Source organism: Macaca nemestrina, chromosome 15 (genome assembly GCF_043159975.1).
Source record: "Macaca nemestrina isolate mMacNem1 chromosome 15, mMacNem.hap1, whole genome shotgun sequence".
Lineage (NCBI taxonomy): Eukaryota > Metazoa > Chordata > Mammalia > Primates > Cercopithecidae > Macaca > Macaca nemestrina.
Window position 1 is genome coordinate 15,717,074 of NC_092139.1, and position 23,820 is coordinate 15,740,893.

A 23,820-nucleotide genomic window follows, 5' to 3' on the forward strand; every position below is an offset into this window, starting at 1 on the left:
GTGTTTGGTCCTGTTGAGCAGTAACTAAAATAAGGGAAGATGTGAGTAAGGGGATGGAAGCTCGTCGTGGGGGACCAGGGCCAGCCCCTGCGGGAACCGTTGCTGCCTCTCGGGCATGTTGGGTACCTGGATGTAGGGACTTGTGCCCCGTCCAGACCGGACATTGCTACCCAAAGAAATGACCCCAAGGATCTGAGGGGAGACTGCCGGACACTTCCCAGGGCACCCTCATCTCTCACCATACTGAGTACTGAGGAGGACATGCGTTCCAGCCTGGTTGAGGGGTGGGCTAGTTGGTTTTCGTTTCTTAATTTTAGAAGAAGTGGAAGAAGATTGTAAAGGTTTCACTATAAATCCAGCCGATGAGTGTACTGCCAGAATAATTGAAAGTGATCAGAAGGTTATGGAAAACGCTAAGGGCAGAAGGAAATGCAACATTTTGAGGATAAAAGCAATGAAAGGAGAAAAAGTGTCTTTACATCTTTAGAAACAACAAAAAAAGGATTCATGGACCTGTGACTCACATCACAACCCTCCCCCAGACTGAAGGTTCTTCGAGCAGCTGAGCCTGGGGCCCTGACTTGATGCACTTTCGCAGGGAGTGTACGTGGTGGCAGCGACACTGGAAGCCGACCAGTGTGATCTTTTGTGTCTCTGACTTGTTTATAAAAACTCATTCTGGGCACTCCATTGAAGAAGGGGTGGCCTGAGGCAACTTTGGTAACACACTCAAATTAATTGAGCATTAAGTTTAAAATATTACAGTAAAAAAATTATAGTTCAAAAACAGTAAGTTTTTCTTTAATTTTTATTTTTTGAGACAGAGTCTGGCTCTTGTCGCTCAGGCTGGAGTGCAGTGGTGAGATCTTGAATCACTGCAACCTCCTCCTCCTGGGTTCAGGCAATTCTCCTGCCTCAGCCTCCCTCCCCAAGTAGCTGGGATCACAGGCATGTGCCACTGTGCTTGGCCAATTTTTGTATTTTTAGTAGAGATGGGATTTCACCATGTTGGCCAGGCTGGTCGTGAACTGACCTCAAGTGATCTGGCCGCCTTGGCTTCCCAAAGTGCTGGGATTACAGGAGTGAGCCACTGCGCCTGGCCTAATGAGTTTTTCTATGAGTAGCTTTGCATAGTAAGATGTTACAATATAGCTTTTTTTTTTCCCCCTTTTTGGGACAATATCTTGCTCTGTCATCCACGCTGGGGTGCAGTGGCCTCAAGTGATCCTCCTGCCTTGACCTCCCAGAGTGTTGGGATTACAGGTGTGAGCCACTGCGACCAGCAGTATATAGCCTTTCTTTACTACATTTTTTTTTTTAAAAGACAGGGTCCTGTTGTCGCCCACACTGGAGTGTAGTGGCATGATCACAGCTCAGTGCAGCCTTGACTGGGCTCAGGTGATCCTCCCACCTCAGTTTCCTGAGTAGCTGGGACTACAGGCACATGACACCATTCCTGGCTAATTTTTTTTTTTTTTTGAGACTGAGTCTGGCTCTGTCGCCCAGGCTGGAGTGCAGTGGCCGGATCTCAGCTCACTGCAAGCTCCGCCTCCCGGGTTTACGCCATTCTCCTGCCTCAGCCTCCCAAGTAGCTGGGACCACAGGCGCCCGCCACCTCGCCCGGCTAGTTTTTTGTATTTTTTAGTAGAGACGGGGTTTCACCGTGTTAGCCAGGATGGTCTCGATCTCCTGACCTTGTGATCCGCCCGTCTCGGCCTCCCAAAGTGCTGGGATTACAGGCTTGAGCCACCGCGCCCGGCTTTTTTTTTTTTTTTTTTTTTTTTTAAAGAGAGAGTTAGGGTCTCACTACATTGCCCAGGCCGGTCCAACTGGGTTCAAGAGATCCTGTCATCTCAGCCTTCCAAAGTGCAGGTGTAAGTCACTGCACCTAGTCCTTTAACTTTTAAATTTTTATTTCAAAATGATTTCATGGAGAAAAGGTACATTCTACTGAAATTATTGTCTCCCTCTGGCTCCCTCTCTCTTCGAAATTTAGATATTCCCACCCCCCCCCAAGTCAGGGAGTGCACACTGCGTCCAGTCTGTGGACCCCATGCAGATCTCGCCAGCTTTCCTAACAGTATCTTGTCCTTTCCGGGTCCAGGGTCCCTGTCAAGTGTGTGTTTCCTTTAGTTTTCTCCTGTCTGCGTCAGTCCTCTCGGCTTCTGTTTCACGTCCTAGTGGGGTGAAGTCTCCAGGCCTCTCTGTAGTACACCCTCAGCCTGGGTCTGGCTGATGGTGACCAGACCTAGGCAGCACTTTTGTGGCAGGAAAGCCACAGAAATTATGCTGCGCTATTCTTTGTATGTCACTCCAGGGGCACAGTTTGTTAACGTTGGTGACATAGGCAGATGGCTCCACTGTCAGGTCACACACTGTCTCTTGTTAATCAAGGAGTGTTTTGTGGGGAGGCATCCTCAAAGCACATGACCAGCCTGTTGTTCTCCAAACCTTTACCCTCCATCCTTGTCCTTGATTGACAACTCCCATCTGAATCCACCACCACTGCCCATGCATGAGCCTCCATGTCCACTGTTCCCTCTGCCGACACCCCGCCCCTGTGTGGAGAAGCCTTCCCTCCCCATTGATTCGTTGTGTCAGCTAATGTACTCCTAGTTTGGGTCGCAATCCATTGCAACCATTTATTTGATGTTCATATTACCTCAAATTTGGACATCAGAAGACCTGTCAAAGTGACTTTTGTGTCCTTTTAGCATGTTTAAAAAAATTGTGGTAAGACAGAAAATTTACCATCCTATTAACTACTTTTTTTTTTTTTTTAAACAGCATCTCAATCTGTCATCCAGGCTGGAGTGCAGTGGTGTGATCCTGGCTCACTGCAACCTTGATCTCCTGGGCTTTCCTCCTACCTCAGCCGCCCGAGTAGCCGGGACTACGGGTGTGCACATCCATGCCCAGCTAATTTTTTTTATTTTTAGTACAGTTGAGGTCTGGCTATGTTGCCCAGACTAACCACTTTTAAGTGTACAGTTTATTCATAATGTGTAGCCACCACAATCCAACTCCATAACTCTTTTCATTTTGTAAAACTTAAACTGTCCCCATGAAACACAAACTCCCCTTTCTATGCTCCCTCTGGCCCCTGGAAACCACCACTTGTCTATGATTTTCATTCTAGGAACCTCCTGTAAATGGAATCAGACAGTATTTGCCCTTCTGTGGCTGGTTTATCTTACACAGCCTAATGTCCTTAAGGTTTATCCATGCTGTAATATGTCAATATCCTTCCTTTGTTAAGGCTGAGTAATACTCCATTCTGTGTATTTATTCCATGTTTTGCTTATCAATACATTGTCAATAGACACTTGGGGTTGGACATGGTGACTCACACCTGTAATCCCAGCACTCCACATCATCTGAGATCAGGAGTTCAAGACCAGCCTGCGGGAGGCTGAGGCAGGAGAATGGCGTGAACCTGAAAGGCGGAGCTTGCAGTGAGCTGAGATCGCGCCACTGCACTCCATCCTGGGCGACAGAGCAAGACTCTGTCTCAAAAAAAATAAATTAATTTTAAAAAGGCATTTGGGTTGCTTCTGCATGTGAATATTGGTATACAAAATCTTTGAGACCCTGGTTTCAACTCTGGGGTATGTACCCAGAAGTGGAATTGCTGCATATAATTTTTTTTTTTTTTTTTGAGACGTGGTCTCCCTTTGCTGCCCAGGCTGGCGCCATCTTGGCTCACTGCAGCCTCCACCTCCCAGGGTCAAGTGATCCTCCTGTCTCAGCCTCCCAAGTACCTGGGATTACAGAGGCCCACCACCACACCTGGCTAATTTTTGTATTTTTAGTAGAGACGGGTTTCCCCATGTTGGCCAGGCTGGTCTTGAACTCCTGACCTCAAGTGATCTGCCCGCTTCAGCCTCCCAAAGTGCTGAGATTACAGGCATGACCCACCGTATGCCTGGCCTGATTCAGCCATTTTTCTAAGGAGCCTTGGTTCCCTTTAGTAGAAGACAGCATTTAGAAACCAAGATCTGGATGCTCTGAGGGCTTACTGCTACTGGGGTGTTGTTTCCAGACCCCTGTAACGGACAGGAAATCTATGTGTATATGTATCTACACAAATCTGTCTGTATGCATTTGTATACTCAGGGTTCTTTGTATCCTTCCGTCTGTGTGTTCTCAGTGCATTCTCCAACACTGAGATTGTCTCTCTCTCTCTCTTGGATCCTACAGTCATCAGGGCAGACAAGCTTGGGACTCCCACATTGGCATTGTTTTTTTCAGAAAGTGGGTGGTGACTGCATTGTCATGACTTTGTCCTCACGGTCATTAAAGGGAAAAATTTAATGGGTAATGGTTATTTCCTCATAGCTGTCTTTTCTTGAGTTTGTTGTTCTTGTATCATCATCCTCATTATTTTTTCCTAAAGTATCTTAATGCTAATCGTAGACAAAAACATTCACCTGTAAGTATTTTCACCTATAGCTGGGTGTTTTTCTGGTTCTTCAGGCTGCCTTAAGCCAGAGTAATGTGGCTAGGTTTAGAAACAAGTATCACTTTTGAATTTAGGTTTCCTCCTAGGGCTCACTGAGCTATTTTAAGTGGCTTTGCTGGGTGAATGCTCAGTGACAGACACTGAGCAGTCTGGATCCCTCCGGTTAGGAGGACACCTGGGATTGGTGTGATCAACAGGAAAAGATACTGGCCATTCCCAAAAGCATGATGCTGCTGCCTGCTTTTATAGGGATCAGTGTGAGTTCAGTAGAATAGGATCATCGCAGGAAGCAAACCTGAGGCCTGAGAGGTCTGGCTTTGTTTGCACGTAACATGTCAGAAGCATCCACTGGCCGGGCACGGTGGCTCATCCCTGTATTCCCAGCCTTTTGGGAAGCCACGGTGAGTGGACTGCTTGAGCCCAGGAGTTTGAAACCAGCCTGAGCAACATAGAGACCCCCTTCTCTACAAAACAAAAAACTAGCCCGGCATGGTATCATGGCAGTACTGTGGGCTTGGAGTCCTAGCTACTTGGGAGGCTGACGTGGAAGAATCACTTGAGCCCAAAGTCCAGGCTGCAGTGAGCTGAGATCATGCTACTGCAACTACAGCCTGGGTGTCAGAGACCCGGCCTCAATAAAAAGCAGTATTCATCACTACGTCTGGTTTAAGGGCTTAAATGTCTGTGTGCAAGTCTTAAAAACAAAACTTATTTGAAATTCCAAATCCATAGATACTGGATTTGTCACGCACTTAATCAGAGCAGGATTGGCAGAGGGAAGAGTGGAGGAGTTGGCCAATGTTCTTCAATAGGGCTTTTAAAGAGAGATGTTGTTTTAAGCAGCAATGGCTAACTCAGAGACAGGAGGTGGAGTTTGTTGAAGAGGCAGCAGAGCCGTTTTCTTGGATTTTTTGGTAAACCTTTCCTGTGGTGCTGAGTTCTTGGAATTTGTTACTTTGTGTGCTGTACTGACGTGTTTAATGTATATATACAAGGCATGTAAGTATAGCATGTGAAACTAGGCTGTAGGACATTCTCCTCAGACTTTGTAATTTAAATGGCATCCCAATTTTCACTAGCAAAAACTGTAGGAGATTTGTACTGCTTTGTTATGTGCTTCTAACCTAAGTTTAATATTTAAAAAATGCATTCATCCGGCCGGGTGCAGTGGCTCACCTGCAGTCAGGAGTTCAAGACCACCAGCCTAGCCAACATGATGGAACCCCTTCTCTACTAAAAAGTAGCCGGGCGTGGTGGTGGGCACCTGTAATCCCAGCTACTGGACAGGCAGAGGTTGCAGTGAACTGAGACTTCACCATGGCACTCCAGCCTTGGCGACAAGAGCGAAACTCTGTCTCAAAAACAACAAAAAAAACCCCTTCATCCACACATTCTTTTACAGTCACTGAAACCTACAGACATCAGGTCTGCAATGGCAACAGTAAAGCAGTCTATGTATAGTAGTAATTTTGTTTTTTGAGACAGAGTTTCTCTCCTCCCTCAGGCTGGAGTGCAATGGCACAATCTCAGCTCACTGCAACTTCTGCCTCCCAGGTTCAAGCGATTCTCCTGCCTCAGCCTCCCGAGTAGCTATCATTACAGGTGCATGCCCTCATGCCAGGTTAATTTTGTATTTTTAGTAGAGACAGGGTTTTATCATGTTGGCCAGACTGGTCTCAAACTCCTAGCCTCAGGTTAACACCCATCTTGGCCTCCCAAAGCGTGGGATTATAGGTGTGAGCCACCACGTCCAGTCAGTAATTTTTAAAATTATTTTTTGTTTGGGACTTTTTGGAGACAGGATCCCTGTCACCCAGGCTCAGAGCAGTGTTATCACAGCTGACTGCAGCCTTGACTTCCCAAGCTCAGGCTGATCTTCCTGCCTCAGCCTACTCAGTAGCTGGGACTACAGGCATGTGCCATTATGCCCAGCTAATTATGAACTTTTTTTCATAGAGATGTAGTCTCACTGTGTACCCAGGCTGGTCTCAAACTCTTGAGGTCAAGCAATCCTCTCACCTTGGGCTCCTAGAGTGCTAGGAGGAGGCATGGGTCACTGTGCCTGGCCTACGATGGTTTTTTAATTTAAAAGTAATTTGGAAGTTGCCTACAAGCCCCGTATCCAATCATAAATCTTAACGTGTCTTCCATCCTTCCCCAGGTAGCTCTATCACGACCTTACCTACAGTGCACACACTGGCTCCATCAGTTGTCAGGCGAGCTTTGAGGTGTGCCTGGAGCTCTGATTTTGCTTGGTCCCCAGAGCTTGATGGGGCACAGGCAGGATCAGGTGACAGCCCCTTCTCTTCAGAGCTGGGCTGCTCCAGTCTGGCTGGTGGTTGTCCCCACTCCTTAGAATGCAGTAGCGGCTTCACTAGGAGTCTCTTTCTGACCCTGGATGGATTAGCAAGCAGCTGATGCCCCTTTCGAATAAGGATCTCTACTAAGGGTCTGTCAGCATCCTGTGTGTCACTTCTTCAGACTGTGTTCTTTGTAGGATTTGCCTTTTTCAGTCTATTTGTGATGGCTGCCAGAAGACCTCCCAAGGCAGATGGCCTGAGATTCTCTGTAGTTTGGAAGTCACTTGGCCCTTTTGCTGTGCTAACCTCTGATGGGTGTCTGCGCTGTATGCAGAGAATATGCGCACCTGGTGGGTGGTTGAAAATGTGCTGGCAACTTTGTAATGTGTGCCTGAAAATTCTGAGTCTTAGTAAGTTTCTTTCCTGGTTCCTTGGATTTATGAACAAGAAAAATGTAAACACGGTTGAAGGCTGAATCAAACTTCAGCTGAGAAAACCAGAAATGCTTAGAACTTTTGCAGCCCAGGGACCACACTATTTTTGGCCCAGCGAGGCCCACGGTTCCCGGGGTGATGATGCTCGGCCCCATGGGCCCTAATTACCACAGCTGATCTTTTTTCTGCCACCTCTTGCGCAAAAGCAAAGCTGCCAGAGTTTCAATCCCGGCTTTATCCAGCTGTGAGATTCGGTAAGTTTCTGTACTTCTCAGGAATAAAGAGTGTGAACCTGTTTGATTCTCAAATCAAAGCCTGCATGAATGGTATTTAGGCACTGTTTTGGGGTAGGGGTCATTGAGGGGAAAGAAGCAGCACACTAGAAAAACGAACTACTTAAGAACAACAAGCCTAATAGGCAAAAAGCAATGAATCAAGAAAACAAACATCATGTGGTATTCTAGGCTGAGCATATGTTTATCTCCTACAATGAGAGGCCATTAATGACAGCAAAGAGGAGGGGGAGGTCAGCAGCAGGGAGTTTCTGACACAGGAAAGTGGATACACATGAATCCTGAAAGGTGACCTTGCAAAGTGGAAGTCAGGGCCCTAAACACCAGCGGGACAGACCAGTAGGGATAGGAGCCCATCTGCCCAGGAACACCAGAATGGAGAGGCCCCAATGGGAGCCCTAGCAGCCTACCAAACCAAGAACTGTTTTGGTTCACGAGCCAGGACTGTAAAAAGAACATCCAGGGGCATGTAATACCCAGGATGACAAAGCTAATAAAAGTCCAGAAAAACCACCACGAGAAAGGATCCAAACACAAGTTAAAATGGGGAATGCCTTTGAGCAACTGATGAAATATGAGAGGCAAACTCTATTCCATTTGACCTTAACCTTATGAACATTCATTCTCTCTGGAGGGATGCAGAAGTCAAGACATGGGGAGGGGGAAATGTAATCTTTGCACACTGCTTGACACAGCACTAAGCCCAGTTTACACTGTCATAAAAAGTATTTATCAGCTTCAGCTTTTAAAAGGGAACTACAGATAATGCACAGAAAACTGGAAACACCATCTCCTTTGACCATGTGAAAGTGAAAGCAGAACCCACCAGTTAGCAAGCCTGAGAGGCAGAGGGGTGGGGACATATCTTCGTTGTCAATGCTGAGGATTCAAGAGACATTGACAAAGATGATTAAATATTTTTAAAAAACAAAATGCTATTACAGATGCTCCTCAACTTACGATGGGGGTCACATCCTGATAAGCTCACCATAAACTGAAAATATCGTAAGTTAAAATGCATTTAACACACTTAACCGACCCACTATCCTAGTCTGTCCTACTTCAAACACGCTCAGAATGCTTACATTCACCTACAGTTGGGCAAAATCATCTAACACAAAGCCAATTTAATAATGAAGAGTTGAGGCCAAGCCAGTAATCCCAGCACTTTGGGAGAGTCAGGTAGGCGGCTCACTTGAGGTCAGGAGTTCGAGACCAGCCTGGCCAAGATGGTGAAACCCCATCGCTACTAAAAATACAAAAATTATCTGGGTGTGGTGGAGGGCATCTGTAATCCCAGCTACTTGAGAGGCTGAGGCAGGAGAATCGCTTGAAACCGGGAGGCGGAGGTTGCAGTGAGCCAAGATGGCGCCACTGCACCCCAGTCTAAGTGACAACGGCGAAACTATGTCCAAAAAAAGAAAAAAGTGTTGACTATTTCATGTATTGAATACTGTACTGAAGGTGAAAAACAGAATGGTCATATGGGTACGTTACAGTTTCTGCTGAGGATGTGTCACCTTTTTATCATAAAGTGAAAAAAAGCCCCTGGAACTTGCAACATTTGAAGCCAGGGACCACACTTTAAAACCTGGACGGTAGGAGGAGTGATGTAAACTAAATCCTTAATTTCATAGCAAGGGATTAACCGTTGTCTTAGGCCAGGTGCAGTGGCTCACGCCTGTAATCCCAGCATTTTGGGAGGCCAAGGTGGGTGGATTACCTGAGGTCAGGAGTTCGGGACCAGCCTGGCCAATGTGGTGAAACCCCGTCTCTACTAAAAATACAAAAATTTGCTGGGCATAGTAGTGGGTGCCTGTAATCCCAGCTATTCATGAGGCTGAGGCAGGAGAATCATTTGACCGGGGCAGAGGTTGCAGTGAGCCAGAATCATGCCACTGCACTCCAGCCTGGGTGATGGAGAAAGACTCCATCTCAAAAAAAAAAAAAAAAGACACCTATTAAGATGAATGTAATGGTGAAGAATTAAGGAAGAAACCCATAGGAGAACTATGGACAGCATTAGTTGCAAGTGGTGCCTCCAAGAGCGAAAGTAGGGGTAGGGTAGAAACTTGTTGCTCAGTTACAATCCCTGTTTATTATGACAATTTTACCACACGTGCTGGGTGCTGTGGCTCACGTCTGTAATCCAAGCACTTTGGGAGGCTAAGGTGGGAAGACTGCTTGAGGCTAGAAGTTTGAGACCAGCGTGGGCAATGTAGCAAGGCGCTGTCTTTATTAAAAATAAGTAAACCCGGCTCAGCTGGACTTGGTGGCTCATGCCTGTAATCCCAGCACTTCGGGCGGCCGAGGCAGGTGGATCATCTGAGGTCAGGAGTTTGAGACCAGCCTGACCAACATGGTGAAACCCCGCCTCTACTAAAAATACAAAAAATTAGCTGGGTGTGTGTGGTGCGCACCTGTAGTCCCAGCTACTTGGGAGGCTGAGACAGGAGAATCGCTTGAACCTGGGAGGTAGAGTTGCAGTGAGCCGAGATCGTGCCACTGCACTACAGCCTGGGTGGGAGAGTGAAACTCTGTCTCAAAAACAAACAAAAAAATAAATAAAGTAAATTGGAAAGCAGCTATGCTTGTCACTGTACCACCAACGTGGCCAACATGATGAAACCCTGTCTCTACTAAAAATACAAAAATTAACCAGGCACGGTGGCAGGTGCCTGTAATCCCAGCTACTCAGAAGGCTGAGGCAGGAGAATTGCTTGAAACCTGGAGACAGAGGTTGCAGCGAGCTGAGATTGCACCACTGTACTCCAGCCTGGGCAGGAGAGCGAGACTCCCTCTCAACAACAACAAAAAAATTAAAGAAAAAAATGAATTTTACCACATGTATGTAATAGCTTGATTAAATGCCAATCTGATTATGCCTCAGAAGTAAGGAAAAAATACCATTTTTGCTTATCAAAATGGCAGCCAAAGAAATAATGCCCAGTGTAGGTAAAGGTGTGTTAAAGAAATTGACATGAACTTTGCACAAGAAAATTGGCTCAGTAATTCCACCTTCAGGAAATAAAGATTGATGCATAAAGATGTTCATCTCAAGTTGTCTACAAAATAAGAAAACCTCCAAGACATTCAACAATGGCTACAATTACATAATCTGGTAATGAAATATCCTAATGATAAATCACATATATCCACTGAATGTTTACCAAGTAACTACTGTTAAAAAAAAGTTACAAAACTATATACAGAATGATCTCAAATGAACCAAAATGCTTAATGTAGGTTGGAATATGAATGATTTTTAATTTTTAAATATTTTTTCTGTATTTTCCAAGTTTCCCACAAAGAAAATACATTTAAAATAAAAACTCAGTGGCCAGGTGCAGTGGCTCACGCCTGTACTCCCAGCACTTTGGGAGGCTGAGGCAGGCGGATCACTTGAGGTCAGGAGTTTGAGACCAGCCTAACAAACATGGTGAAACCTTGTCTCTACTAAAAATACACAAGTTAACTGGGCGTGGTTGTGCGTACCTATAATTCCAGCTACTCGGGGCTTAGGCAGGAGAATCACTTGAAACCAGGAGGCGGAGGTTGCAGTGAGCCAAGATCACGCCTCTGCACTCCAGCCTGGGCTGAGCAAGAATCCGTCTCAAAAAAATAAATACATAAAAATAATTTTAAAACTCAGTTATTTAAAAATCAGCTTGTTAAAAGACATGATTGAATACCATGGAGAATGAACGGACCTAGCTCTGATGAGAAACTTGGCAATACTTCCCTTCTGTAAAAACATCCTGGGGTGTGGGTGGGGCCACCCATGCCCGGGCTCTTCCCCACAAAGCCTTCTCGTCTCCCAGGGATGCAGCACGTTGGCAAGTGTGCTCCCTAACAAACGCTTCTCCCAGCCAAGTCCTCCGCTCCCCCCGCAGCTTTTCCTGATGCGTGCTTACTCTGCATAAGTTCTCTGCTTGAGTACTCTACATGCACCATCTCATTCTTAACAACCACCTTGAAGGTGAGTAATACGCTCATTTTTCAGAAGAGGAAAATAAAGGCATAGAGGTCAAATAGTTTGCTCAAGATCACAGTGGTGTGCATCACCACTGAGCTACAGTCACTAAGGCTTGTGAAAGAACCACTCCAGCAGTTTCTGTCCACCATGTCCTAAAATCTTTAAAGCCAGATATAAAAACTGTCTTGGATGATTGAATAAGCAACTTCAGTAGAAGGCATTTAAAAAAAATGTCTGGTAATTAATGAACTGTGGTAAAGTAAGTAAATGTACTAGTCTTGCTGTTCAGTAACTATTTTAAAAGGCACACCATCTACTACTCAGCCTTTTGAACTGAAGAAGGAAAACGTGTGGAACACGATCTGAGTTTAATATGCTGAATCAGGCAGCCTCCAGAACGGTATCTGCTGGGCACTGACTCACTGTTCACAAGCAGCTTCAGCAAGAGCGAAGCCAAATACTTAAGGAGCTCACGTGAGTGAAAAACATACAGAAACCATCACCAGCAATTCCCTGTTGTCCATCCCAGACTTTCCACATAAGTTGTTTGTGGCTTAAAAATGGATTCCAGTAATATCTCAGTATCTCCACCAACGACCACTTAAGCCAAAGTAATAATGTAAAATGTAGTATTCCCATTACTGTGTCAAAACCAACGACAACAACAAAGCACTTAAATGAGTAGATGGTTCATAAGATAGCTTGAAATTTCTCACGCAACATTACAGAAACAACAAGTGGCCAGGCACAGTGGCTCAAGCCTTTAATCCCAGCACTTTGGGAGGTCGAGGCAGGCAGATCACGAGGTCAGGAGTTCAAGACCAGCCTGGCCAACATGGTGAAACCCCGTCTCTACTAAAAATACAAAAATTAGCCAGGCATGGTGGTGTGTGCCTGTAATCCCAGCCGCTCAGGAGGCCGAGGCAGGAGAATCGCTTGAACCTGGGAGGTGGAGGTTGCGATCAGCTGAGATCATGCCACTGCACTCCAGCCTGGGCAACAGAGACTCTCTCAAAAAAAAAAAGAAAAACCATTCGAGTGAAGTGCCTAAAATTAAAGATATTGCCGGGCGCGGTGGCTCACGCCTGTAATCCCAACACTTTGGGAGGCTGAGGCGGGTGGATCATGAGGTCAGGAGTTCGAGACTAGCCTGACCAACATGGTGAAACCCCATCTCTACTAAAAATACAAAAATTAGCTGGGTGTGGTGGCGGATACCTGTAATCCCAGCTACTTGAGAGGCTGAGGCAAGGTAATTGCTCAAACCTGGGAGATGGAGGTTGCAGTGAGCTGAGATTGTGCCACTGCACTCCAGCCTGGTCAGCAGAATAAGACTCCATCTTGAGGGGGGAGTGAGGGTTATTGATAACTCCTGTGAGAAATCACTTGAGCTGGAAGACGAAAGTTCCAGTTTACACTGAATGGACAATGAACAATTCCAGCATAAATAAACTGTGCCTCACAAAATTTAGATACTGATTCTTCATTCCTCAAAAACGAATGCTATACAATTCCATAGGCCAGGCCAAGGGAGGGAGCCAGTGCAACCAACCTCACCAGGCATCCTTGCCAGATCCACCACTGGACGACATGGTTCTAAGGTGTCTGGGTTTGGAAAGTTCCAAGTAACCTCCACTCTCCAGGAAAGAGCAGAGATGAAAGAGATCAAACATCCACAGTCTCAAGTACTCTCAACCACCACCCCATTAAGCCAGGCAGAGCATTTCTCCCAGAGGAGTCACCTACCCAAAACTCACACTGCCACCTAGGAACTGCTATAGAAAATTCTAGTAAATAAGTCCCAAATCTATATTAATGCCCCTTCCCCCATATTAAAAAAGACTAAATAATCTGAGTTTATATGATTTAGAAATTAGGATTTTATAGAGTCCAGGAAAGGAAAAGGGAGAAATTTAAAGAAATTCTTCATGTTTACAAAAGCATGAGAGAGCACCGAAAACCTGTCCTTAAGATGTTCTTAGGTACATATTTTAGGATTTTTATTGCTGATTAGAGATTTAAAACTATGAAATGTGCACTGCTTGGCAAGTAACACAATTCTTTACTCACATTTCCAATAAAAGCGTAAAGAAACAGACAAAAAATATAAAGGACAAGAGAAATACAAATAGCAACAGCTTCAAAACAAAAGGATTTAGTAACAGAAAGTCTCCACAGTGTCCGTCAAAATTTAAGATTATCCAAACCGTGCAAATATTCAACGCAAACCAGTGCCATACACTGAACTATTAATACTTGTCCCTTGAAGTTGCAAACTAGAAGCCACCCACATAAATGTATGATCACACAAACCAACTAATTTGCTCAAGGTTCAGGTTAAAGCAACATTTAATATCCTTTACAAGATGGAATTTGTGACAAGTTCAAAAGGAAAACTTGCTTTGTTTTAATGCAGCTGTGCTCAGATGTCTGTGATTTCCTGGGAAACCCATCTGGGTTTAGCCAATTAGAAAAATGCATTTTAAAGCAGTGTCACACTGGCTGCCTGAAGGTACCCTTGGAGATACTGGAGCGCTTCTGCATTCAGGCTGGTGCTCACCATTGACGGAACCTACAAGAGATGGGAAACAAACACTGGCTGTTGGAGGTCTTGGTGCACCAATACAAACCCCATCTTCCACGGGAAAGCTGCCACAGCTCTGGGAAGAGCAGCCAATCATTAATCACCATCCAAAGATTCTCCAGAAACTCAACTGCTTTAATGCCTTCAAAAACAGGTCTAAGGAATAGATCCATAAGGAATTACTATTATTAGGTGTGATAGTGGTATTGTGGTTAATTAAAAAGTCCTTACTGGTTAATGATGGAAAATGAGGTACTTACAGGTGAAACGATATGATGTCTAAGACTTGCTCAATACAGAGAATAAAAGGAGAAACAAATGAAACAAAACTGGCAAGATACTGGTAATTATTGAAGCTGGGTACATGCAGGCTTCATTCTGCTCTTTCTATGTATGTTTGAAAGTCTCCGTAATAATACAATGAAAAAAAATATATACATATATATATACACACACCACACACACACGTTTTTTAAGAAACAGGACCTCGCTCTGTTGCCCAGGCTGGATTGCAGTGGCACCATAATAGCTTACTGCAGCCCTGGCTTCCCAAAGCACTAGGACTACAGGCATAAATCAGTGTGTCTGGCTTGAAAAATATATATTTTATCAGGTAACATGTAAGAACTCTATAATAAGTGCTGACAAAATGCAACTATACAGCCATTATTAGGTTTATGCCGTGATCTATTAATTTCTGAGTATGCTGCAATTAAAAAAAAAAAAAAAACTGTGGCCAGGCTCACACTTATAATCCCAGCACTTTGGGAGGCTGAAGGAGAAGGATGGCTTGAGCCCAGGAGTTTGAGACCAACCTGGACAACACAGGGAGACCCTGTCTCCATAAAAAAATAAAAAATTAGCTGGGTACAGTAGGTCCTAGCTACTTGGAAGGCTGAGAGGCAGGAGGATCACTTGAACCTGGGAGGTTGAGGCTGCAGTGAGCCATAATTGTACCACGACATTCCAGCCTGGGTAAGAGAGAGACCCTGTCTCAAAAATAAATAAATAAATAAATAAATAAATAAATAAAAGTGAAAAAATGGTACCACATTTTAATAACAGATGGAGTACTTCGATCTGGGAAATAAACACATTTCTATTGAAGGGATTTTTCCTCCTTTGTTCTCACTCCTAAATCCATTCACTTAAAATATATTTGTAGGCCGGGCGCGGTGGCTCAAGCCTGTAATCCCAGCACTTTGGGAGGCCGAGATGGGCGGATCACGAGGTCAGGAGATCGAGACCATCCTGGCTGACACGGTGAAACCCCGTCTCTACTAAAAAATACAAAAAAACTAGCCGGGCGTGGTGGCAGGCGCCTGTAGTCCCAGCTACTCGGGAGGCTGAGGCAGGAGAATGGCGTGAACCCGGGAGGCGGAGCTTGCAGTGAGCCTAGATCACGCCACTGCACTCCAGCCTGGGCGGCAGAGCGAGACTCTGTCTCCAAAAAAAAAAAAAAATATATATATATATATATATATATATTTGTAGTACATAATACAAGAAAAAAAGGGGCTCAGTGTTTTTAATTAAAGAAAATAAGCTTGCTGTAACTCAATGAGATTTAGTTTTATTATGCCCACCAATGAAAACAGACACCAGAACAACTACTATCCTTTTGCCCTCCCATTAAAGTCTTCATTTATCACAGAGTAGAACTTACCCTTCCTGGACAGGCGGTAGACAACTTGTGAAGTGACTGTGCCAGGTGAATTTTGGGGTTGTTCACCATTTGACCTACAGGATCATGCTCTTTTTTCCCAGCAAATGCCAACTGTGAGAAGGCAGTCTGATATCCTGGTGTATCTTCTATGTCAATAAAATGTTCCTCATCAGGAATGGTATCATCTTCGGGTAACTCAAAAAGGCCAATCAAAGACTGTAATAATGGAGTCCTGGATTGGATGGAAGAAAGCAAGAGATAAAAAGGTCAAGAAAATACCCTGAAGACTTAAAAGCAGCAATTACTCAGAGACACAAAATTACAGACTCATAGTCTCAAGAAAAAGGGACCTTTGAAATTAAGATGGTTCTTTTCTTGGCTTATTCAGTTCTTCCCCTTAAAGATAAGTCAGTTTAGTTGGGCTTCTGTCATAAAACTGTCTTAGAGATAACCTAGATCAGACTCCTAAAGGGGTCCATGAATCCCCCTGAAAAAGAACCAGGAAACAAGATCATTCTAGGCCCAGAAGGATCCAGAAATCATGTCTTGGATCTGATGGTAGCTTGTGGATAAGCTGAGATCAGACCAAAATTCTCTTGGCCCCCAAGAGACTAAGCTTTGTTAATTTTGCAGTCATATGGGAAGGAAGCTATAACTTACAAAAACATTAAAACGAAGTTCTTACCACAGCTTGGTATACTCAGTGTCCATCATTGGGGGACATTCTGTTAGTAATTTGGTTATGCCAACCGCACAGATCTTTTTCTCTACGTTTCCAGATACTTTCTGAATTTCAGGAATAATAATTTTTTCCAAAACCATTCCAAACATTCTATTAAAGCAAAATAAATCCACTCAATATTAGACCATCACTATAATGAAATAGTAAAATAGATGTTATTTACACTCAGTTACTTCTTATGAATATAATAAATTACTAAATAACAAGACTGCTGTTTTTGATCAGCTGAAGAGACTGAAAGTCAAAACATAAAAAAATCCCATCACACCTCTACCCTGAAGCCAAATGCCATAATCTTTTTTTTGTTTTTGAGACGGAGTTTCGCTCCTGTTGCCCAGGCTAGAGTGGAACGGTACGATCTCAGCTCACTACAATTTCCACCTCCGGGGTTCAAGCAATTCGCCTGCCTCAGCCCCCTGAGTAGTTGGGATTACAGGCACCTACCACCATGCCCGGCGGATTTTTTGTATTTTTAGTAGAGATGGGGTTTCACCATGTTGGCCAGGCTGATCTCGAACTCCTGACCTCAAGTGATCCACCTGCCTCAGCCTCCCAAAGTGCTGGGATTATAGGCGTGAGTCACCATTCCTAGACCTCTCTGCTTTTTTCTTTAAAAATTACACCTGGCCAGTCTCAAACAACAAAACAAAACAAAACAAAACAAAACAAAACAAAACAAAACAAAACAAAGGCAGAGAGGAGCAAAGAATGAAAAAAGAATCACCCATCATCCCACCACCCAGAAACAACTAGTTTTAACATTTTTGGGTTATAAGCTTCCCAACTGTCTTTGCTTACATACCTGCAGGTATATAAATGCTAATGGCTGTTTAAAATAATTTGGCCAATCATTCTATGTTGTTGCAAACATGCTAGAAGTGAAGCTTTCCACAATTCTAAATGATGCAAAATCCTCAGTTTATGCGTTAATAGAATCAATTATTTGAAGTGGAAATATGGCTCAAAGAGTATGGCAATTCTAATGCTCTGGATAAAAAGTCCTTATGTTTTGCTTTCCAGAAAGATCATGCTAATTCAGGCTCCCACTAGCAGTGCATGAGATTTCCTCAAAATCCCCTACTGCCGGAAGCCATGTTTTCTGGTCTGCTTTCCAGAGTAATTCATTTTTTAGTCAATGTAGAATTTTTGAGACATAACTGAGGTACAGTGATCTAACCGTCTCCAAAGAAATTTTCCCTAATAGTTTTTCTTTTTATTTTCGTTATAATTGTTTTATTCCCTAATGGGAAATGCCACCTAGATACATTCTTTGCATATCTACCAGATAAGTCAAAAACAAAGTTTTATTGGTCCTAAGTATTTCTCATTTGAAAAATTCTGCTGCGTTTGCATTAGCAGTACATATACTAAAATTGGAACAATATGGAGAAGATTAGCATGATTTTTTTAAAAAGGGGGAAGGAAAATTCTGCTGTTAGGGTTTTTTTGGTTTTTAAATTATACTTTAAGTTCTAGAGTACATGTACTCAACGTGCAGGTTTGTTACATATGTATACATGTGCCAAGGTGGTTTGCGGTACCCATTAACTCATCATTTACATTACTTATTTCTCCTAATGCTATCCCTCCCCCTGCCCCCCACCTCATGACAGGCCCCAGAGTGTGATGTTCCCCGCCCTGTGTCCAAGTGTTCTCACTGTTCGATTCTCACCTATGAGTGAGAACATGTGGTGTTTTCTGCTGTTAGTTTGAATAAGGCAGGCTCCTGGAGACAACACTGACCATTTAACATAATACAGAACACTGGCTGTGGAGAATGCCAGCGTGTAGAGGGGCCTCTAACTAGAGGATTAGAACAATGATTCCAGGATGTTTTTTCTTTTTTTGCGATGGGGTCTCACTATATTGCCCAGGCCGGTCTCAAACTCCTGAGCTAAATCCTCCCTCCTTAGCCTCCCAGAGTGCTGGGATTACGAGCGTGAGCCGGGCCAGGACTACTTTTTCTTTACACCCAATACCTAAGAATATTTTGAAAACCACAGATACTATCTCCATACCAAGAACCACAACGTCATCTATAAGACAGAGATACTGATTTGTACTAAAAAAAAAAGTCAAAACATTGTCTTCCTTTAAAAAATAATAAAAACAAACTTACTTTGGTTGTATACCATCAAATATTTCTTGTAGTGCTAGTGCCCCATATTTTATGCAATACAAATTAATAAAGACTAAAAAACCTGTTGAAAGAAGATGCAGAATATCAACACAGAGAACTCACACACTGAACTGGTAATTGAGAAGTCTGCAAAATAAACCAATGCATAATCATTAACATCCAAAGGCTGTGGCGTCAATACTTGCCTTCTAATAAATACAAACTTGCCTTTCTATCCTAGACCTTTACATGCCATCTCTCTTTGATTTATATTTCCTTATATCATTCTCTCTATTGAAAAAATGTTTTGGTATCCAACCATAAACCAACCTCTGGAACACAATATGACTGACACTAAATGTTTGGAGAACACAAACATCTTAAACTATTTTCTTTTTTCTTGTGAGAAGGTTTCACCCTGTCACCTAGGCTGGGTGCAATAGGGTGATCACAGCTCACGCAGCCTTAACTTTCCAGGCTCAAGGGATCCTCCCACCTCTGCCTCCTGAGTAGCTGGGACTATAGGCACACACCACCATGCTTGGCTATTTTGCAGAGACAGGGTCTTACCATGTTGCCCAGGCTGGTCTTTAACTCCTGGGCTCAAGGAATACTCCCACTTTCACCTCCCAAAGTACTGGGATTACAGATGAGAGCTACCGCACCAGGCCCTTAAAATATTTTTTTTTTTTTTTTTTTTGAAACAGGGTCTCACTCTATCACCCAGGATGGAGTACAGTGGGTATGATCTTGGCTCACTGCAGCCTCAACCTCTGGGACTCAAGTGATCCTCCCACCTCAGCCTCCCAAGCAGCTGGGACTACAGGCACATGCCACCATGCCTGGCTAATTTTTTTGCACTTTTCGTAGGGACAGGGTTTCGCCATGTTGCCCAGGCTGGTCTTGAACTCCTGACCTCAGGTGATCCGCCTCACTTGACCACCCAAAGTGCTGCAATTACAGGCGTGAACCTCCACACGTGGCCAAGTATTTTTTGCATAAAGTTTAAAATGGATAAAAAGTTTATCTGCAACCATAAAGTCTAAGAGTTTTAGCTACTTTCTTTCATTACTTCTGCAGAACATCCAGATGATTTTACTTACTCTTGATAAACTTGGTTGTTTTGGAATTCTGAAGTCTCTGGAATAGCAGAATGAAGATTTGTTTCCTATATTGGTCAACTGATTCACTAAAGAATTTTAAAAAATCAACAATATAAATTCAGCACTTTTCTGAGCACCTAACAAAATTTCTGAATAAATGCACAAAGCAGTCATACTCACGGAGGCATGTGCTCTATTATACTGTTTAGAAGATAAAAACCTTGGTGGTCATTTGCTTTGGATGCAATCAGCTTCTGAAAGACTCCTAGTAACCCAGGCTGTAAGAAATGAGATCCAAGAGCAAATGGTTAACCAACAGGAATAATTATTCAAAAAGTTAAACATGATGTGTGTCTTAAAACAGAGTTCATACCGTAATAATCTAATTATCCTTTTCTCTTTAATTATTTCTGGAACATATGGGGAAAAATTCCTCCCACATAGCTATTAATTTTTTTTTTTGAGACGGAGTTTCACTCCTGTTGCCCAGGCTGGAGTGCAATGGGGTGATCTTGGCTCACTGCCTCTGCTTCCCAGGTTCAAATGATTCTCCTGCCTCAGCCTCCCAAGTATCTGGGATTACAGGCACGCGCCACCACACCCAGCTAATTTTTATTTTTAGTAGAGACAGGGTTTCACCATGTTGGCCAGGCTGGTCTTGAACTGACCTCGGGTGATGTGCCCACCTCAGTCTCCCAAAGTGCTGAGATTACAGGTGTGAGCCAGCACGCCTGACCAAAGTTAAGTTCTTAAAATCAACCTGTTTGGCTCTGTTTTTACAATTTTCCATCATGGATATAAATAACTAAAGGATATAGAATTCTAATAAAACATACCATAACATTTTCTAGGAATTATTTCCCTTATTATTACATTTTTTTAAGAGACAGGGTCTAGCTCTGTTGCCCAGGATGGAGTGCAATGGTGAGATCATGGTTCACTGCAGCCTCAAACTCCTGAGCTCAAGCAACCCTCTCACCTTAGCCCTCCAAGTAGATGGGACCACAGGCATGCTCCACTGTGTCCAGCTAATTAAAAAGCTTTTTTTTCTTTGTAGAGATGGGTCTCACCATGTTGCTCAGGCTGGTCTTAAACTCCTTGGCTCAAGGGATCCTTCCACTAGAGGCTTCCAAAGTGGTGGGCTTGAGCCACTGCCCCCAGCCTTAAATTTATTTTAAATAAAAAAATTCCAAACATCTGCCATCCCCAGTTTCTCCAAGCTACTTTATAAAATTACAATTATACCAAAACCTGACTCACAATTTTGTCAGCTGCAGCACTTGCTATTGTGTTTGAACCACGTTCTAAGAATGCTTGGAGAAGCCTCACTAGAGCAGGAATATTTCCTGTTCTTTCCCAAAGCACTGGCTGAAGGAGATGAGGAAATAAGGCCATATAGGAAGACGGGATGTCATTTTTGTGTGTTTCCAGAAGCAAAGACATCACTTGAAAGACGTATGGAATAAATTCTGTTGATAAAAGTAAAAACAGAGCTGTGAGCTTCAGAAGGAATGGCTGACACAAAAGGCCCACATCGCTTAGGCAGGCTGCATTTTATAGCAATGTTAATTTTATTCCATTACAAAGAAAATAATTTTCGTTAACTTACCTTGCACATCATTTTGTAAGATTTCAGTAAACACCAAAAACAAAGCCTCCTCAAAATTTACAACAGCAGCAGGGTTAGCTTTGCAAGTTATTCTTATGGATAAACATATTGCTTCAAACATGTAGTGATTAAAGTGAGGTTTGCTTGGGTTCTGAAATTAAAAAAAAAAAAAGCCAATTATGCTAATAATCCACACTTAACCTTTATAAAACACATTTAAAATAGAGGCCATCTTATTTTTTAAAAATCAAAATTAAGAAAAAAACACCAATTACAACAATCTAGTACTTGTTCATCTGAATTTTTTTTAATGGCCCAAAGTCCACTATGAAAAAAATACTTCAGAGTTACAGAGTTGCTTATACAAACCTCAGCTCCCAGAGCTGTAAGTAACTTGTCTTAAACCCATGTGCCCTTGCAGAGAAGAAATACTAAGTCCTAGTAATGCCACTAGCCTTAACTTCTGTGGGCCGCAATGTCTATGTCTATTGAGTGATAATCCCCCAAACGAGTAGTTTTTTATGTTCTTTTTAAGCAACAAAACCCCGATTTTCTTTAAATAGGTTCTTGGAAGGCTATTAGCATACAAATCTGAATCAGAACATGAGATTGTATACGTATGGGAAGTGGAGACTTGGGTTCCCTTCCCCCTCCATCCCTCCAGGCCCTAAGTAATCCAAAGACCCTTACTCAGTTGAACAATAATCACTCTGTTCTCCAAAATCCCTCCAACACTTCCTATGAATTGATGTAATTCTCATAAGATCAAGAATAGCATCTAAAAAGGAATTGTCAGCCTTAAACTGATATTTTATTTCTAAAACACTGTTAATAAACATGAATCTAAGTATCTGTAAAATTTTGATCGAAGAGTAGACTTTCCTTTTGAGAAATAAGAGTAAGGAAGAAAACACAAAGGAATTTTAATAATCATTTCATGGAAGTCCAGATAGCCTCTTTTATATCTTAGTGCAAAGCCTACTTAACTCTATTTAAGGTAATTCTGGATCATCTGCACTTTCTTTTTCTACAATAAACATGTTACTTTTGTAATGAGAATGAAAATGTATTCAAGCTTCTAGCATACACTTAAAAGTGACTGCTATTATGTCTCCAATCTAGCAGCATGCCCACAGTTTCAGAAAAGTACATTAGCGGCTCGTCAGTAAGAATTCATAGACCTTCTCTAAAGCTTCACGTAATGCCAAAGAGTTCTGAGGCCCAAACAGTTTGGAGCAAATAAAAAAGGAACCCCACTTTCAAAATTGGCTCTATTACCTTACTAACAGCTAATAGCTTCTGTGTAAGCTGAGTGATGAGAGTAGGGATGTAGGGGATTATGGCTTCTTGTAGGAGAGAAAAACTTCTCATGATAGCTGTAAAATATAAAAACAGCAAAAACAAATAGAGTTTAGTTAAACTTCAGAATAAGAGAGCGACTGGGGGGAAAAAAAGCGCACTAATTCATCAACTAAATTTTAAGATGCTTAGATGACCCCAAGATAGCTCTCCACATTTAAAAATAATCTAAATTTCCCTTCCTTTTAAAATTAGGACAGGGGTTGGCAACAAAATTTAGCTGGGAAGTAAGTATTTCTAGAAGGCTCAAGGTTTAAAAAATAATGAACTAAAGAGGCTAAGAGGAAGAAACAGTGAGCTGACATGAATGGAGCAGGTGAGTCTGAGAGAACTGTTTGGGGGTCTCTTTCTCTTAGAAATCAGTAGCAGAGGTCATGCTTGGTGGCTCACACCTGTAACCCCAGCACTTTGGGAGGCCAAGGCTGGCGGATCACTTGAGGCCAGAGTTTGAGACCAACCTGGCCAACATGGAGAAACTCATCTCTATTAAAAATAGCAAAATTAACCAGGTATGTGGTGCACGTCTGTAGTCCCAGCTACTCGGGAGGCTGAGGTGTGAGAATTACCTGAACCTGGGAAGTGGAGGTTGCAGTGAGCCAAGATCATGCCACTGCACTCCAGCCTGGGAGACAGAGTGAGACTCTCTCTCAAAAAAAAAAAAAAGAAATCAGCATCAGAAAATGTTTAGCCCCAGCCTAAAGGAAACATGATCTCACACTACAGGAAACTGAAAGAGAAAACTGCCTACCCACCTCACTCAAAAAAAGGGAGATTAGGAGCCTTAAAAAATTCTAAAAATACATGTAAAGCCACAGAGAGTCCAAATTGCAAAAATATTGCTCAAAAGTAAGACCATAAATGGGTTAAAAATAGGAAGCATGGGAGAAAAAGAAATTTGTCAGCTAAAAATATATGAAAGCTCTTTCCACAAATAACATTTCCAAAATAAATGTTTACTAAGCAGAGCCCCAAATACATGCCAGGTAGAAAGGATAGAAGGCCATCTGCTCTTGCCTCCTGAACTGTGCACGTAATGTTTCCTCCTTTACCAGAGCCAAAGACTCATCCACCCTTCAACAGATTGCTACCTATCCCTCACACCTAACATTCGGTTAGGTCGTATCTCAGCTTAGACATCACTTCCTAGAGAAAATCTTTCCCTGACCTGGGTTA

At 43.0% G+C, this 23,820-nt stretch overlaps 1 protein-coding gene across 1 annotated transcript in view; it reads right to left on the reverse strand.

Annotated features, from left to right (window-relative positions):
• Positions 1–13,796: 13,796 nt before the first annotated feature.
• LOC105470706 (chromosome segregation 1 like) overlaps positions 13,797–23,820 on the reverse strand; it is a 47,034-nt gene continuing 37,010 nt past the window's right edge. Inside the window, exons 17-25 of the mRNA XM_011722909.3 lie at positions 22,567–22,664; positions 21,289–21,439; positions 20,940–21,148; positions 19,860–19,957; positions 19,680–19,765; positions 18,577–18,658; positions 16,401–16,547; positions 15,716–15,947; positions 13,797–14,037 (exon numbers count right to left, since the gene is read on the reverse strand). Coding sequence (XP_011721211.1) covers positions 13,948–14,037; positions 15,716–15,947; positions 16,401–16,547; positions 18,577–18,658; positions 19,680–19,765; positions 19,860–19,957; positions 20,940–21,148; positions 21,289–21,439; positions 22,567–22,664 — 1,193 coding nt within the window. The 3' untranslated portion in view covers positions 13,797–13,947. The remainder of the gene's footprint in view (positions 14,038–15,715; positions 15,948–16,400; positions 16,548–18,576; positions 18,659–19,679; positions 19,766–19,859; positions 19,958–20,939; positions 21,149–21,288; positions 21,440–22,566; positions 22,665–23,820) is intronic.